General features: G+C 33.8%; 1 protein-coding gene across 1 annotated transcript; it reads left to right on the forward strand.

The window, feature by feature from the left end:
- The first annotated feature begins 2,452 nt into the window (after window positions 1–2,452).
- Window positions 2,453–17,333, forward strand: LOC133197372 (zinc finger protein 184-like). The gene is made up of 7 exons (XM_061333369.1): window positions 2,453–2,514; window positions 3,439–3,548; window positions 9,600–9,744; window positions 10,013–10,195; window positions 13,158–13,238; window positions 14,337–14,378; window positions 14,788–17,333. Exons 2-7 carry the CDS (start codon window positions 3,468–3,470, stop codon window positions 17,238–17,240), a joined length of 2,985 nt encoding a protein of 994 aa, XP_061189353.1. The 5' UTR covers window positions 2,453–2,514; window positions 3,439–3,467; the 3' UTR covers window positions 17,241–17,333.
- The last annotated feature ends 1,312 nt before the right edge of the window (window positions 17,334–18,645 follow it).

Consider the following 18,645-nt stretch of genomic DNA (forward strand, 5'->3'; position numbering starts at 1 on the left):
TTTGTTGCAAATGCTAAAAAAGCATTCTTAGCAATCCGCACTTTTATACCTATCCGATTATGTTTACAGTTTTGCTTTTATATTTAAGGACAAAACTATTCCCATAGCTGGAATTTTTTAAGCCAAAGTTTAAGTGTTATTAATATTAAGTTTGTATCAGAAAATTTCATCGAAAGCAAAAAGTGCAGGAAATGAAATTGATAACTTGAAATATATTTGGTTAGTACGAAATTAAACGTATTGTTCGAATTTTGATTAGACAGTAAGGAAGTTCCCTATATTATCTGAGCAGAGTATAAGGATAAGGAAAGAGTTCTCAGTTTTGTTAAGTGGTCTTCATATCACGATATGAACTGAGAATATGTCTACAATATTATTTTTACTGGTCAAATTAATATTGTAGATGTCTGGGTTTGCAAAAATCCTCCCTTTGAACCCCCCATACCTATCGAGAGGGATCTCCTTGCCTACCACATTTGCACCTCAGGTTAAATCTGTGACTTCACACTAACCTACACATTAGCAGAAAGGAATATACGCCACTGGATTTTAACGATATATCCATCAAAACAGTATTTTAGGATATTCTATACTGATGTTTAAGTAATTAAAAAATCAGAGTTAAACAATTTAAACTTTTTAATACGGGTACTTTTTCAGATTTTATTATCAATTATTTGTTTATTTATAAGTACATGTGTAGGTTTGTTGAAAGGGGGAGGGGGCTTATAGTGTTTTCACTATAAATACATGTATATAGTGTTTTCACACACTATATTGAAAACAGTCTAATTTTTGTTTTACACCACCAGATTTATTTGATATACCAAGTAATTGGTTTTATTACAAATCAATTTATATATTTTCAAATTTCCCCAATTATCTTTAGATACTATTTGAGTGATTCAGAAGAGTTGTGAACGTGTTTTTCGTTGCATTAAATGGTTTCTTCGCGAATTCGGTCGAGAACTGACCGCGAATATTTTCACTCCGCGTAAGTCTTGCGCCGCAGTTAAATTTGAAATGATATATATATAGAGAACCCTGCACATGTAAAACACCATAATGCCCTGGCTATATACATTGAGGGGCAAAACAATTCTCTCAGTTGTGGTGACCCAAACACCGAGGAGGCTGTCTAAGACAGTAGTGTTCGTGTATTGATAATGAGAATTCGGTCACTTTTGTGTTAATTATTTTAGGAATGACTCTAATTCTTGGCCAAATTACTCGAGTATTTATAACCTGGTTTGGGTCAGTTTACGCTAAAAATTCCAGCGATGGGAATAGTTTTGTCCTTAAATATAAAAGCAAAACTGTAAACATAATCGGATAGGTATAAAAGTGCGGATTGCTAAGAATGCTTTTTTAGCATTTGCAACAAAATAAAATTAATAGGTATGATTTATTATTAATTCCCCGCCCCTTTATTCAACCAAATTATCTTTCCTGAGAAATGAGGTGTAGGCTACAGCCTTTTTGCCTATATGGAAATATATATACGCCACTGATATGTTAATGTATCAAAACATGATTACGATATACACACAAGATGGAATTTTAGAGACGTGGTCATTATAATGTTATCATTCAAATCATTTGATTTCACTATTCTATTTTTCTCTCTCGGAAATACAATACTTCAGTACTCAAGTATTCCTTTGCAAAAGGAGGATAATGATTGCTAAGTATACTATATACTTAATATTTGATATATTTTTGATAAATATGAAAAGAAATTGTCAGAATTAAGCATGTTTCAAACAAAAAAAAAAACCAACAATTTCTGGACTTCTGATTTGAATGGATTTTTTTTTCTGATCAAAGGTGTACATAATTCCAAAGCGCATGCAGGTATGAAACATACAAAACAATTCCGTAGGAAGCAATTTCAGTTTAAGAAGGGGGTGGGATCCAGAAGCCAAAAAAAAAAATCCTCACAAGCAAAAAAAAAAAAAGTCATTAGACATAATTATTAAGGGGACACATCCACGAAGAATTAATTTTAAGCTTTACTTGCTTTCTGAAGTATATTATATCCCCCCTCCCCCTTGCCTACGGTACCTACTCACTCCTCCTCATTTTACGAAGTTAAATTCAAAAAGATGAGTCACAAATGATTTTATTTGATAAATTTGAAAGTTCCAAGAGGATCCCACACCTATATACCTATATCCCCTTGACCCGGTACTTAGAGGGGAGCGGGGGGATTCCAATTCACGTACAACTTAATAAAGAGGAAGAATATCACTTCCGGTATAGGTAAAAATAGGAGGTTTTTCTGCAGAATTCTTATAGGGAAGGTCAGCATTTATTTTGTTTAAAACAAGAAAGTTGACTTATTTAAGCTATTAAACGTTACTGATTATGAAAAATTACATTATATTTATTTAATTAAGCATATCTTGACATATATTCTTGATGTGCCAAGTCGCGTCATCAAAATACGTTGGCGTCATGGCGGACCAAAACATCTACTAATAGGAATAAGAGTATTCAAAGAAAATTGCTACGGTATTAAATTTCTGTTGTATTTTTGTCTATTTAAATATTTCCTTAATGAATTCGGGTATAATGTACAGTGTGGTATTCACTATTGTATGCTACACAATATACATTAACATGTGTGTTGTTGGGAACCTACTTTATCCACTGTGTCAGTTCGTGCATTTTGAAGGGTAGGATAAAATTAGTTAGGATTGGGTAAAACAAGGAACATGGAAAAACTAAATCAGGTCCCTGACTAAATCAAATTCAAGAAGTAAAAAAAAAAATATGATGGAACATGTATCAGTTATTCACAAGATATTGTACAAACTATACTCCTTATTGTCTTATTTCATTCTGATTTTTGTACACCAATTGTTAAGCCTTTTTTAATTTTTATCTAATTTTCACTGAATTACTCCATTTTCCTAGATCAATAGATGACTTTCACATTTACAAAAGTTATTTCCCTTTGTGGGATCAATCTGGGGTCAACCGACGTAAGACACTGTTTTCCCTCTATAAAATTACCAACTTCACTGGACAGTGTCTTACAAATGAAATCTGTACTATGAATATGTTTGTTATGTTTTTTTATGTTGTCCCATACTATGGTTATACAGGAAAGAATCAAAATTTTAAGGTTGAAAATATTTACAGGTAAGTTACAAAGGTTATAGTGAAAAAATTGAGCATTACGCTGACAACGGGAGATAACGGGAGAATGTGAAATTCGTCTATACAGAGGGCTTACGGCAGGTGTGACTGGTTAACAGGGGATGCTCACTCTGTCCAAGCAACTGATCCCACCTGTGATGTTTTTAGGGGGCCCATGATATTTTTTCTATTCAAGATTCATATTTCTTTACTGAATTTATGAGCTTGATCATTGTTTAAGTTACCATCATCTTTTACATAAAAACAAAATAATCGATCATGTTCTCTTTGTAGGTGCAAGTGGCTTTATATATATTTACAACATGGAGCAGACCAGAAACGGAGAAGGTGAACTTGAGGAAACACTCCTGAAAGATTCTGTGATGCATGATATTGATGCATTGGTGAGATGAATAAGAATACATATGGGTTCCATAACTTGTGCAAATTAGTAGCTTGTTTTTCCTCTAACTTGTGCTTCTTATAGACCTTTTCACGGTAACTGCGGTACTGCTCTTTTGTAGGGGTGAAACGATACACCTCCTTCACGGTTCGATACCTATTGTATAATTTTGTCTCGGTATGGTTATTTTCGGTACGATACATTTTGACAGAAGGAAACAAATTCTACGTTGTTTTATGCTTTTTTTTTTTTACGTAATCTAGTCATTTAATTTACGAATTTTATTTGCAAATTGACTAGAAGAAATAGATTAGAATTATTTGACTGTCAAAAATTATTTTACAAACTATCAGTCCTCAAAAATATACGTTTTCTATACTTACTTATACTGAGTAACGTGTTTTACCTTATGCCAAACCTGACTGAATAACGATCTCGACTGAAAAATGGACCGAACCGAAAATTAGAGATTTTGCACCGTGTATCAAACCGGAAAAAAAATACCGCGGTGAATCGATACCGCGGTGAACTGTTTCACTCCTACTCTTTTGCAGGGCAAAATGACATAGTTTGGTGAAATATGACGTAAAAGTAATTGTTAAATATACGTCATTTCATTATCTGTCAACAAAAACTTTGTCAAACCTTGTTAATTTGCCCTGCAAAAGAGTAGTACGGCAGTAACCGTGAAGGGGCTAATTATCTTTTTTAATTTTCTTTAGACACAAGGCTTGCTGAAATTAAAATGTTAAGGAACTTAGGTTAGGCAAAAAACCATTAACTAGATCTAACAAGCACACTTCTCCTGCTAGCCAAGTAAAATTTTTCAAATTTTAAAAGTACACGGATACAGGTAGATTGGATTAATCTTAACCTTCAAAGGAGTTTTGTTTTAATTAAGTCCTTTCATTGTAATGAATCCCAAAACATATTTTCTTATTTTATTAGAATATTATTAATACAAATGAATATTGTACATCTTAGAAAATAAAGTGCCCCGCCACAGCATGATACGCCCGTCAAATGTTGTTCAATTATCAAAAACAGTTTAGAGTGCAAGAAAGTCATGTCAACCTTGATACCGGTACAAGGACTTCCATGATTTTTCCATTCCTTATAATATTTGTTTATACATCTCCTGTGGTGTACGCATTGATTTTAACAAATATTACATAATAGATCCTCAGCTGGTTGTGTTAGAGCTTGACAAATGCCCATCTGCAGCCACCCCCCACCCCACCCCCCTCCACACATCTTTCATATTTGTGAGACATGATGCTCTAGTTGATATTTTCAAAAAATATAAAAATATCATATTAAGCAATATCAATTTAGTCTTAACCACTTAAACTATACCAAATTAATTTTGAAAATAAAAAGGCTGGCAGTCAAATGACAAATGCTATAAACTGACCAGCAGTTCTTCTGTCTAATGCCCAAAGGATACAGATAAGAGCTGCTTGATCAGAGATGCTCTTACAGAAATGATTGAGACAGCTAGCCTTTCTACATTGAACTCATTAATTAATCTTTAACTGGATGCATATCCACTCATTACTCCCAAGGGATGAATGGATCTGCACTATTTGCTTTGTAGTGCAATAAAAATGCATATTTTATGTCATCCTGAAGTTAAATTTGAAAACAAAGATTTTTTTAAAATTTGTTACAAAGATTTCTGAAAAAAAACCCCAAAAAAATAACTTGTGTCATCTTGAAGCAACATTATTAATAAGGTTCCCGCATGATTCTTAGATTTGTAGTGGCTATCTACCATAATTAAAACATTTTTTGTAAATACTTGATTTTTTGAGTCGGCTCACGTAGCGAGCTACTCCCTGGCATCATAGCTGTTTCAGAGCTGTAAAAATTATCACTCATTCATCAAGGTGATTCATACACCAAATATGATAGTTCTAGCAAAAAATGCTTTTGTTTGAGTGATTGTATAAACTTAGGAGGTAAAAACTGTATAAAATTTCATACTGTAACATTATTTATGTCTTCATGCTTTCAAAGAAAATTTTGATTAAATATCTGTATGATGTACAATTACTGCGTATGAATATATGGTCAAGCATGTTAGGCGGATCTAATCTTCCCATCTAAAGTTTATTTAAAATTGACCTAGAATACTCCCTAACACAAACACCTGCTGCTCTCATTAGCTGCAGCTAGTGTGCTTGAAAAATCTATTTTTAGAATCCAGGTTTGCAGTGGGAATCTTTAACCTAATTACTCCACAAGTATTAGCTTTCCTAAAAAGCTTGTCTGACTTGAGCAAATTTATTTTTATGTGAAGAATCAAGAAAAGTTAAATCCTGCATGTGTAAGCAACATGACTCTGAGTCATGAAATGAATTCTTTTGCAAAGAAACAAAAAAAGTTCAATTCAGTGGCTTCTATGTACACTATATTACTTGTAATTTTGTTTTTTTAATATACGTAGGAACCGGGAGGAGGGGGGGGGGACTGCCCCACAATAATTTTGTCGATTATACATAGCTATTTTATGCTTGTGTCCCCTAAATTATGTAAATATTAATTTCTGATAACTTTTTTTATGTTCTATAAGATTTTTTTTTCTTGATAGTGTCCACCCTAAACTGAAAATTTCTGAAATTTCTTTTAACGGGCCTGTTCATGGATACAAAGATATAACCAGTGGCTTTGAAAGAAAAAGTTACAACACATAAAAATCTAAACATCAATTGGTGAACAATTTTGTTAACTATAGATTTTTTTTTGAATAAACATGTTACAAATGAGCTAACATCTTTGCATTTAAGCAAAAGAATATTCAACATCGGAGTATCCTTCCCTTTGATATATTTTTTTTAACTATGAATAAATCTAACGTCTGCAAGTTATGAATATGTGTTGATTTATAAAAATTCTAAAGGTAGAGAGACTTGGTATGCATTGAAAATAAACAGCCATTAGTTCATCTGATAAAGATAATGGACAAGTGTTCGACCTGACCAGCTTTATTCCTTCTGTTTTGCTGGACATGAATGATGCATTCGAGAATGGCCAAATGTTATGTAACCTGTATAATGTGATAATAATGACATCAGGTCCAGTGCTCTGGCTTGTTTGGGTGTTCAGCATGTTTCCTTCACTCCTCATGCTCTCCAATTGATATTTAAGATAGTATGAAGTTTTCAAGATCAAGTTATCACACAAATTCTGTTGAACGACTTGACCAGCAAGCCTTGGCTAAATCTAGTACTGTCTGACGCCATGACGTCAGACAATAAGACAGACCACTGCAGCTAGTCTGCTTAAATTCATTATTAGAATCCAGGTTTGCAGTGCTGCTTTTCACAATAATATGGGATAGATAGGCAAATAATGAAAAGATTTCTGACGTAAACATGGCGATCTTATTTACAGGTACTTGGGTCTTGGTTTATAAATATACTTGTACATGTGCCTTATTCCGTTATGTAACTAAAGTCAACAGCTTTTAATTTTATATATGTGGTTTTTTTTTATTGATTTTCAAATATTAGAAATATAGTTAGGCAGATCTTAAAAAGAATTACTCATAGATATCTAATTTTTGTTTTCCATTACTAGAGGTTGTTTCTCAGTGATTGTAGCTATGTTTATATGTTAAAATTCTTTCACTGTTACTTTTTCTCCCTATTTTAACATGACCCCCCCTTTTTTCCACTTTATTTATTGTAGTTTTTTGTTTCTTACTGGAACACTGAGATCTAGTCAACTTGATGATAATTATAATTAAAAAATACTGAAGTGAAGTCTTTCTAAGAATTCAGTTGACTTCAGAAGGTGGGAGATAAACCCTAATTTCTTTACTTTTGCAGGTGTGGGGTAAATTGAGGCCCTTTCAAATTTAAGCAGATGTATTCAGATCTCTATTCAAAATGTTGAAATTTTTGTCACAATATGTATCTTATATGTGTATTATCAATTTAACCCAGACTTTAAAAAAATAGCAAAATCTCATGTGAGATAGCAATGAAGCCCTTAATTTTTAACCGAACATGGAGACCTGATATTCAATCTCTTAAGATGCAAAATAAACTGAATATAAGGTATGGTGTCCAGTTGTATGAAAAAGCTCAATTTACTCGAGCGAGTCAACTCGCAGCCCTTCAGGCCTTTGATTTAGATTTAATGTCAGACTAGCTGCATGGTTTTAAGCTGCAATCATATGGACAATGGGCATACTGATTTCAATATTAACCCCCCCCCCCCCCAGTATAATTAGTTTTAATTAATTAGTTTATTATAAAATATCAACAAATTTTATTATTATGCAATATCAAAAAATTAGTTTTAATTACTTTTCACCAAATTCATTTTAAAAGTTAGGCTAGCCTGTGAACAAGAACTACATGTATTTAATCCAACATTTGCCCAGTCCCAAGAGATATAGATAACACCTGCTTGATCAGAGATGCTCTACCAGTTGCTCCTCACACTAAACTCATTAATTTCTCTCTAATTTGACATGCAATTTTCTGTTATCAAAATTCTACTTGACCAGTGCTTGATAATTAAACCCATGGGAGAGGTGGAATTTCTCTAATAACATTACATTTGTTATAGATCGCTGTAAAGTATATAATGAAAAAAATAAGTATTTTCTCGATTTAACATTTTTTTAATATGGATACTGCAACTCTTACATTTTTTGGGATTGTGTAATTTAATAGTAAAAAGACATTTTTTTTTTTTAAAAATTTCACTTAAATTAAAGGTCACAGTGACCTTGGAATAGGTCGTGACACACCTTCTACCTAAGATGCATAAATTGGCCAAGTTTGATGATTCCAAGTCTAATAGTTTTCTAGTTATGAGCCGGACAGGATTTTTCCATATTTGGCCATAGCAACTTAATTAAAGGTCAGAGCGACCTACTTTTAATGCGCGACACATGCATCAGCTGACAAAATTTGATAACTCTAGGCCTAATAGTATTAAAGTTATGAGCCGGACACGAAAAAGCTAACAGACGGACGGACGGACATGAACGCTATAACATAATACGTCCCGTCTTAAGACGGGCGTATAAAAAGCAAAGAAAAAGAAACTCAGTGTTTACTGTGAAGATGTTTATGAAAGTTATATATTTCAATTGTCTTACTTGGTACATATTCTCTTTCCTGCTCTCTTTTCACTGTGCTCCATACAAACCACCCTTCAGGTGGGAACCTCAGATATGATTGGTGTAGGAATGTGCATCAGATCAGTGCCTACCTTTGCCAGTAGCACCCTTTTTGCATACCACACAGTCTAAAATTTAGATCATCTAAAAATTCCTCTGTTTGTAAACTGCTTCCTTTTATCACAACTCATATGTTATTTAAAAGCATAAAACTTGTTATAATTTGTTCAGCATTTTCATGCTAGTGTTACGAGAGTTTTAGTTGAAAATTTAATATGTTAGAAATCTATGTCAATATCATTCTAAAAAAATTAGATTTTCTAATAGAAAATCTTATTTTAGAATGATACGGACATTTTATGACTATATGCGCCTGAATTGCCAATCCTACCCAGTGGCAGATTTAAGGGGGGGGTGCGCCCAGTGCGTGCCCCCCCCTTAAACTGTCAAAGATAGCGTAAATCATAGTTTCGTCGAAAAAATGTAAAAATGTCAACTTGGTAGACCTCATTTTTACCGTACAAAAGCTTCAGAATCCAGGAGCTTCTGGGGGCTTCATCCCCTGGGCTCCCACCAGGGCTTTGCCGTGGACCCACTAGGGGCCTCAAGGCAACCCCCAGACCCCCTGCCTACTTTTTGCGAACCCCCCCCCCCCAACTTCAATTCCTGGATCCACGCCTGCTACCATTTCATTAGTTTGAAACGCTGCAGTGTAAAATTGACTTTTTCTGGACCAATATGTGATCTCATAATACACATATTTGTAGAAATAAAATATCTGCATGTATATCTTTAAAATTGTGAGCCAGGTTCTGCAGACAGACAATTTTTTAAATTTAAAAAAAAAATCTAATCAGATTGAAAGTAATTTGTGTTGATTATTGGAATTAAGAGTGTATTATTTTTTTTCAGCTGGTAAAATTAATTGAATATGGAGAGGAAAGTATGTTGATCACTGCAAACAGGACTACAATTCATGTCATAGGATCTAGCAAGGGAAAGGGCTTTCTATCACAAGATCAGGATTTGGCAATGCGGTTTCACAAGTTCTGTTTTGGTAATCACTTTTTCTGCATTTCTTTACTAGATATTGATTTATCTTTTAATCTTAACTGGTATTAAACATAATATTACAAATTGTCAAAACATATAATTACCAACAAAAGGCACTTACATTATTGTACAAATAAAGTATAAAAATTGTTATCATTTAGTGGTATTTAGAAGACAATGAGGATTATGTAGATGTCAATCTCTGACATTAATCTTAAAATACAGAATGAATCTAGTAAATGCAATAGAATTATACATTCTTTGTACCCCAGGTGATTTGATGGAAACTAGTATAGACCAGAGTATGTCTTCAGTATTGCCTGAGTTGGACAGTGAAGTACAACCTGTCAGCCTAAATCTGGATGATAGCATTTCTCAGATGGATGTCAACAACACAATGCCTGAGTCTCCTGTTGTCCTTAAACCCAAAAGAAAGAGAGGCAGGCCACTCAAAGGTAATAATGAGCAGCAACAAGCACAATTCCTGTAGATTCAATCAAACCAGTATTTGGATGTTACAAGCAAAATTTTCTGTAGGTTGTGATTAAAGAAAGAGGGGCTATTAAGTGTTACCACAGTCATATCTGTTACATGTCTATTAAATCACCTTTGCAATTCATTTTCATCCTATATGTTTTCATACATGTGATAAGTCAAAGACCACAAAAATGTACAGGAGCCATGAAAAAACTGGAATTTGGGTGAAAAAACTGTACACTGCCTATCAAAAAACGGTACAAAAAACGGTATAAATTCTTCTGATAAGGCACCTTATTTCTAAACCAACAAATATATATTGTTGCAAATGGCTTATTTTAAAAGATGTAATGGAGATTTGAATGCTTTAAAATGTCATACATTGTGTTTTATAATCAAAATGTTCTTATGAATCGACTATAAATTAAGCTAGTTTAGATGATAGTTTGTTTGCCAGCTTTATATAGTATTAATGTGAGAGTCAATGTCTCCAATTTACATCGTGTTCATATTACTGATATATACATCAGCAACGCTAAATAACAGCAGCAAATACAATCATACATAAATTTCAGCACATAAAAACTTAAAACTATATCCTTTATTTCAGCGTAATCATGGTAATAAGCATCGTATATTTTATACCTACAAAGATCCTGGGTCAGATTCACGTATATTAACATGATTAAGTCATGTATATCAACTTTAGAAGTTGGTTTAATTTTTTTCAATCAAGTTACGAAACATTAACAGTTATAATTAAGTATCGTAATCCCTTTAAAAATAAAGCTACCTAAAGGGGTATCTTGATACGGATTTATAGCACGATAATTATCCCAATTGGCGGTTCACACCTTCACACGCGATGGTTTGTGTACACTACACAATTATCAGAAGGTCAAGTGTCAAACACAGGTGACGTTTCCAGTGTCTCGTGAGCGAGAATGAGAGGAAAATGGCGACATTTAGTGAGAAATTCAAAATACTGTACAAATTTTCATATTCCAGGAATTTTGGTGTCCCGCCGGTACACGGCAAATGGGCTATAAAAACTGTACATTCTGCGTACCGCCGGTACATATCACATGTATGTATTTTTGCAGTGACCTTAAATCTTTGAGCAAATTTCGCATCTTCTCCTGTAGCATTAGCTGGAAAAATAACCCCAAAGGTCATAAAATATTAAACAAGTTATCAAAATCTTATTCTTCTTTACATGTAGCAGAGAAACTAATACATTAAACAATAATTATGAAATCCCACTGCCCCTATAAATAATATTGTATTGCTTATCATTTATTTAAAGGCATACATGCAATGTCTTTGACTCTTTGTCAAAATAAACAAATGCTCTTATATTTCTGTGAAATTAAAGTTGTGAAATTATGCCTTTGCTGGAAATTATATAATTATATTCAATTACTGTTCTGACACATTACGATGGTATTGAATTGTCATCGAATTATTTCATTTTGAATTTTGCAGCAATTGACTTTCTTTTTGTACAAAAATGAGGAGAATAAAATAAATAATGGTAGAGAGGATATTTATATTCAGGAGTATTTTTTATATTACAGGTAGAACAAAGTGATTTTTTTTCTTTCTTCATAGAGAACATACTTGAAACAAGCTACAAATTATTTTAAAATTTGTACCTTTAAACTATACAGATTAGTGTTTTTTGATGAAGATTTTTATTTTGTTTAATGAACACATTTGAATTTCTTTATTTTTCCTTCTTTATTTTTCCTCACCTATGAAAAATTCAACAAATGGCAGGTACCATTATAATAAATTAGCATTAAACACTGTCGGGTTAACTTTTAATTGTAATCTCTAGTGATATTCCCCATTTGTACACATGTTTACATAAGTACATGTTTATGGAGCATTATGGAGACACACAGTTTCATGTAACACATATGTGTAAAGTCTCTGTTTCTTTATTATACTCAAGTGATTTTCAAGGTCCATAGACCTCTTGTGGTCATTAGAAACACCATATTGACATGTTCTACACTGCCTATAAAAAGGACTTGCAACTGAAATTGAATTGAAGTCATAAAGTTAGATACATGTATTACCAGAGGTAAATTATTTGCTACATTCCATCATCAATCACCTTAAAGGTGCTTGGACACAGATTTGAAGTTAATATTTTCTCAAATTTTCTGTGTAATTTCATGACTTATATGTTGCTATAGCATTTCATACTAAAAAATAATAAAAATCTTATTTCATCTCGTAGTTATTGAAACTTCAAATTTCTGAACGCGTTTGATTGACACATCCTTGCACTTTCACAAATTTTAAATTTATTCTTAATACTTAAGAAAAGTGGAATTTTGTTGTGTATTAATGAAAAAAATTAAAACTATAATCCAGAAAATTCAGAGTAGAAATGTTCGAAAGCAAAACCCACTCACAGTATTGTCAGTCAGTGCTCAGTGGTGTGTGCAGACTTTAACAATTGAACACACCCGGTGAATCGTAAACATTAACAATAACAGAGCCTGTGCCCTGTTTACAAAAACAGTTTACGTTTCACGGGTGTATTCAATTTGTTAAACTCTGAACACAACACTGAGCACGGGCTGACGATATTAGTGAAGGGGTTTGCTTTCGCACATTTCTACTCTGAATTTTCTGGATTATAGATGTAATGTTTTTCATTAATACACAACAAAATCACTTCTTTTCTTAAATGTTAAGGATAAAGATAAAATTTGTGAAAGTGCAAGGATGTGTTAATCAAACGCGTCCAGGAATTCGTAGTTCCAATAATTTCCAGATAAAATAAGCTTTTAATTATATTTTCGTGTGAAATGCTATTGCAATATATAAGTCGTGATATTATACAGAAAATTTGAGAAAATATTAACTTCAAATCTGTGTCTGAGCACCTTTAAGCAATATTTTTTTTCTTTACTGCCTTTTTAGTTGCTCGGAAAGCTGGAGAACAGAAACAAGTCAGTGATGAAGATACAGGAGAAGAGAAGGACGAAAACAATATAGCCGTTGGTGAGTCCCAATAAATAGTAGCTATAGAAAATACAGAACCATGATGTTTAGGAGAACAGTAAAGCAACCAGTGAGTTTCATAAAAAAAATATTAATAGAAATACAGAGCAATGGTGTTAAGTATTTTTAAAAGCAAATTTTGAAAAGAGGCCCATGGGCCACAACACTCACCTCGGTAACTGTGGCCCTTCTGTTCATTACAGATTTTTTCCCAATATATTCCTTTGTAAAATTAAGATAATATATGGCCATGCCCTACCCCCTGCCCCATCCTACCCCCAGGTGTCATTATTTGCACAAACTTGAATCATTGGATGCTGCCATACATAAATAATTTTGGCTTTGCTGTTCTAAGAAGAAGACTTTAAAATTTTTTCTTCCTATGTGTTATTATGTGAAACTTTGATTGGCCATTGTGGCCCATCCTACCCCTGGGGGTCAACAAATTAGAATCTACACAACATGAAGATGCTTCAATATATATATATATATAACTAATGATCGTTTTGCTGTTCTTGAGAAAAAGAATTTTAAAGATTTTTTCCTATGTATTCTTATGAAAAACTGATAGCCTATAGCGGTCCCACCCTACTCCTAGGGGTCATAATTTGGACGAATTTGAATCTACACTCCAAGAGGAAGCTTCCTTCTAAATATGACTAATTATGAGCTTGCTGTTCTTGCGAAGAAAACATTAAAGGATTTTTTTCTGTGCATTCGTATGTAAAACTTTGATCGCCCATAGTGGCCCCACCCTACCCCTAGGAGTCATGATTTGAATAAATCTGAATCTAAACTACCTGAGGATGCTTCCTTTTAAATATGACTAATTATGACCTTGTTGTTCTTGAGAAGAAGAACCTTAAAGGATTTTTTTCTGTGCATTCCCATGTAAAACTTTGATCGCCCATAGTGGCCCCACCCTACCCTTAGGAGTCATGATTTGGACAAATCTGAATCTACACTACCTGAGGATGCTTCCTTTTAGATATGACTAATCAAGAAAAAAGTTAAATTTTACATAGAAATTTAGTGTCACTTTTTTGGTGTAAAAATGATGGTATTGTGTCTATATAGTATTTGTTTCTTTTTCTACAGATAACAGCTCTGAAGAAACAGAGTGTGAAGTTTCCAGAAGTGGTAAATACAAATATTTACAAAGAGATATGTTAATTGTGTATTAAATTTCACTGATTAAGTTTGCAGAACAGCTACTTCTCTTTGATTTCTGCAGATCCCTAAATATAATTTATAATCGTATATTTTCATGAGAAGCACAGTGTACAAAATAAAATTACTTGCTTTTATCATTACATCACTGAAATTCATGTAAAAATTTTAGAGTAGACCAATGGCCCAATAATGAATGCATGTTCTCATGAAATGATGTTTTAAGAGGCATTTTGCGATATTGAGTGCTCGCAAAAAAAAAAGAAATCTACAGTAGTTTAATTTAAATAAATTTCCTTGCTTTATATCATCATTTTTAGCTTTATATTGTTTGTTTACTCTCTAATTAATTTTTTAAAACATATTTCACAATGTTAAGGGAGAAGAATTAAGCGGAAGACACTTGAGTCACTTGGATATGTATCACTGGAAAAGAAGAAGAGAAAGATTAGTGTCAATTCAGACTTCAGCACAAGTGATTCTTTCATGTCCCTCATCAAACAATCTCCCCAAACATGGAAAACTCAAAATTCAAATGAAGAGAAACCAGAAATGGCAAAGTCTGATATTGCAGAGAGAGGAGATGTAAGGATGGAAGATATTGAAGAGGGTACTGATCTGGAACAATCTGAAGAAGTAGAGGCGACACTTAAAAAGAAAAAGGGTCACCATGTCTGCCAGACGTGTGGGGAAAAATTTAGCACACAGAATCTGATAGAGGATCATCTGCGATTACAGCACAAAGATGTGTGGGCAAAAATATTGGAGGAAGAAACAGATATTCTGGTATCTTTAGGTAAAAAACATCCTGTGTCTGCTGGAACACTGGGAGCTAATAAATCAAAACGAGGAAGAAAGAGAGGGGGTTTGTCTAACAAAGCAGAATCAGAGGAGGGGGATATTCTGTATGACTGCCAGAAATGTGAAGCTAAGTTTACAAACACAAGGAACTTAGAAAAGCATGTGTTGCTGATGCATGGAGATGAAACCTCAGCTACAGCCCAGATGGATGAGGAAGAACACAATCTAGATGAAAATGAGATGCAAAGTACTGGAGAAGATGACCAGGGAACGAAAGTCATAAAGTCAAAGAAAAAAACTGTAGATTTTAATATGATGGCAATCGCGATGAGAGTTGATGAGAAAACATACAAGAAGTATGAAAACTTTGTTACAGGATCTGAATTTAAGTGCTATACTTGTCAAGATGTTTTTGAGAGCATTGCTTCATTGATCAAGCACATGAAACAAACAAAACATGATGGTTTGCAGGAAAACGCAAGAGACGGAAAAAGAGAGATTTTGACAGTTAAAAAGAAAAAGAGCCCACTTATTTATAAGTGTAGTAATTGTAGGGTACAGTACTTCATAAAGGAAAATTGTTTACAGCATATTGCAGTAAACAATTGCAGGCCAATGTGGAAGAAAAGTTGTCCTATGAAAGACTGTGATCTAAGTTTTGATAACAACAACTTTTTCATGAATCACATGAAAACCATTCATGGTTCCGATTATCCCTTTTTCTGTTCAAGCTGCAACAAAAGTTTCATGAGGATCAGAGAATATGAGAGCCATTGTAGTTACCACAAGCGAATAAACAACAGTCTATTGAATCCGGGCCTGCCGGTAATGTGCAATGAATGTGGATTACGCTTTCCCACTAACTTTGATGTTAACAAGCACAAGCTAGAGGTTCATGAAGCCAACAAGAAGTTCATTTGCGAGACTTGTGGCAGGAAGTTTAGAAGGGAAGACAATATGAGGCTCCATCTCAAAACACATCAGAAAAGAGAAAATGATCCAGAATTGCAGTGTAAAATATGCAAGAAATATTTGTCTTCCAAGGATAGCTTGAAATTGCATCAGAAGTTCATGCACACAGAAGAAAAACCATGTGTCTGTGAAATTTGTGGACATCGAACAAGGCAGATGGGTAGCTTAAGACACCACATGAAAGTGAGGCACTCTGATGATCGCCCCTACGAGTGTGAGTGGGAGGGATGTGGCAAGACTTTTAAAATCTATCAAGTTTGGCAGTCCCACTCGCAAAGTCATGCCCTGGCAGTAGATGATGTGGAAAAGGCAAAATCATATGGAAGGCTTCAGTATTGTGAAATCTGCCAGCGTTACTTCCCTTGCAGGACTGACATGAACAACCACATGCTGATCCACTCCAGTGATAAATCTATTCAATGTAACATTTGTCAAGTCACTGTCAAAAGGTATGGAAGTCTGAAAAGGCATATGATGAATGTTCACAACAAACTAATAACTGGAGGACTCTCAGCAATGAAGATGCATGAAGGATCTTATCCTCATCCAAAATCCAACAAAAAAGTCTTACCTATTCGAAAACCTAGAGCATTTCAGAGTCTGCAGGTTCAAGCTAAGGACTCTGTATTAGACTTGCCAAAGGTAACAGTATTGAAACATGAACAAGAGCTTGAACAACCTACAGAACCTGTTGAGGAGTATCAAACAGAAAGTACTTATGAATTACAGCACTCTGAAGCACAGGAAAAACTACTACAGCTTTTGGCAGATGCTAGCTCAGATGTCACAAAATCGGAGGAGCCAAGTTCAACAAATGCAGCAGAGAGGGACTTCACAACAGAAGCAGAATCCCAGGCTGAAATTTTAGAAGCTGTCAAGGAATATGAGATTGAGGAAACTGCAGATGAAGTGTGTTTGGACAATGCTGGGGAACAGGTGATTTATCTGAACTCTTTACCAAATGAACTCATTTCAGCCCAGAATACAGGTGGAGTGATATATGCTGTAAGAAATAGTGATGGGAGCTTGTCTTTGCAGTTAGCACCAGAAAATAGTTAACATATAGGCAAATATATGGCAAATAAAAAGGGTCCAAAAACAACTTTATAATACTCTGTGCAAATGAATTTTTCACTTTATGTGTGTGTGTCTTTGGGGGGGGGGGGGGGGGGGGGGCATTGAGGCATTACACTAAAATACTTGAATATGTCTGTTCTTAGATGTTATTTGTCAGAATATTATATGTAAAATTTAACTTACTTTATTTCAAAGCTTAGTGTGGTGTAATATTATTTAAATCGGTACACTTTGTATTTTCAGACTGATCTATTACGCAAATAAAAGTTATGACTGCTTTAAGATTTGAAATGGTTTGTAAATATTTTATATAACAGTTTTTCACCAGAGATATGAACTTCAAAACCATTCAGTGATTCTTTTTCATGTTTTTTGGAATTGCTATATGTCATATGAACCCATTTCAGACTTTTACATAATGTACATCCCTACCAGAAAAAGTATATGGGATATATGTGAATCACTGTACAGTTTTTATGCCTTGCCATAAATATGGCCGGGGTATATAGTGTTTGTCATGTCCCTCTTCCCTCCTTCTGTCTGTCCTTCCATCACGCTTTGCGTTTAGCACATTTTTTTGACCTTGACCTTTGCTTAGACCTTGACCTCACTTTTCTTAAATTAGTGTTTAGCTCAGTTTTAAAGATACCATTCAGGATAGTGTAATCAAACTTCATATGTTGATACATACTGATGTAAGCTATTCAACTGCATCAACATTTTTTGACCTTGACTTTTCCTTTGACCTTGACATCACTTTTCTTAAATTAGTGTTTAGCTAAGTTTTTATGAAATCATTCAAGATATTTTTATCAAACTTCATATGCTGATACATACTGATGAGAGCAATTCAACTGCATCAATTTTTTTTACCTTGACATTTCCTTTGACCTTGACCTCACTTTTCTTAAATTTGCATTTTGCTTAATTTTAAAGAAACCATTCGATGTAGTGTTATCAAACTTCATTTGCTGATACATACTGATGAGAGCTATTCAACAGCATCAACATTTGTTGACCTTGACCTTTCCTTTGGCGTTGACCTCACTTTTTTAAAATTAGTATCAAACGTCATATACTGATACATACCGATGTAAGCTATTCAACTGCATCAATATTTTTGACCATGACCTTTCCTTTGACCTTGACCTCACTTTTCTCAATTTGTGTTTGATTCAGATTTAAAGAAACCATAATATTTTTATCAAACTTCATATGCTAATACATACTGATGTAACCTTTTCAACTGCATTTTTTGACCTTGACCTTTCCTTTGACCTTAACTTCATTTATTTTTAATTAGTGTTTAGCTCAGTTTTAAATAAAGCATTCAAAATATTTTTATCAAACTTAATATGCTGATACGCACCTTTGAGAACTATTCAAC

The sequence above is a fragment of the Saccostrea echinata genome, unplaced genomic scaffold (genome assembly GCF_033153115.1).
Source record: "Saccostrea echinata isolate AGI-Se365-2 ecotype Australia unplaced genomic scaffold, CSIRO_AGI_Sech_v1 ptg000030l, whole genome shotgun sequence".
Taxonomy (NCBI): Eukaryota; Metazoa; Mollusca; class Bivalvia; order Ostreida; family Ostreidae; genus Saccostrea; species Saccostrea echinata.

What these genes read in the sequence shown, in the direction of transcription:
- LOC133197372 (XM_061333369.1), top strand. Translation starts at nt 3,468, where the DNA reads ATGGAGCAGACCAGAAACGGAGAAGGTGAACTTGAGGAAACACTCCTG. An exon ending in GTTTCACAAGTTCTGTTTTG is followed by an intron (nt 9,745 to 10,012) that starts GTAATCACTTTT and finishes TTTGTACCCCAG; the next exon opens with GTGATTTGATGGAAACTAGT. An exon ending in CGAAAACAATATAGCCGTTG is followed by an intron (nt 13,239 to 14,336) that starts GTGAGTCCCAAT and finishes CTTTTTCTACAG; the next exon opens with ATAACAGCTCTGAAGAAACA.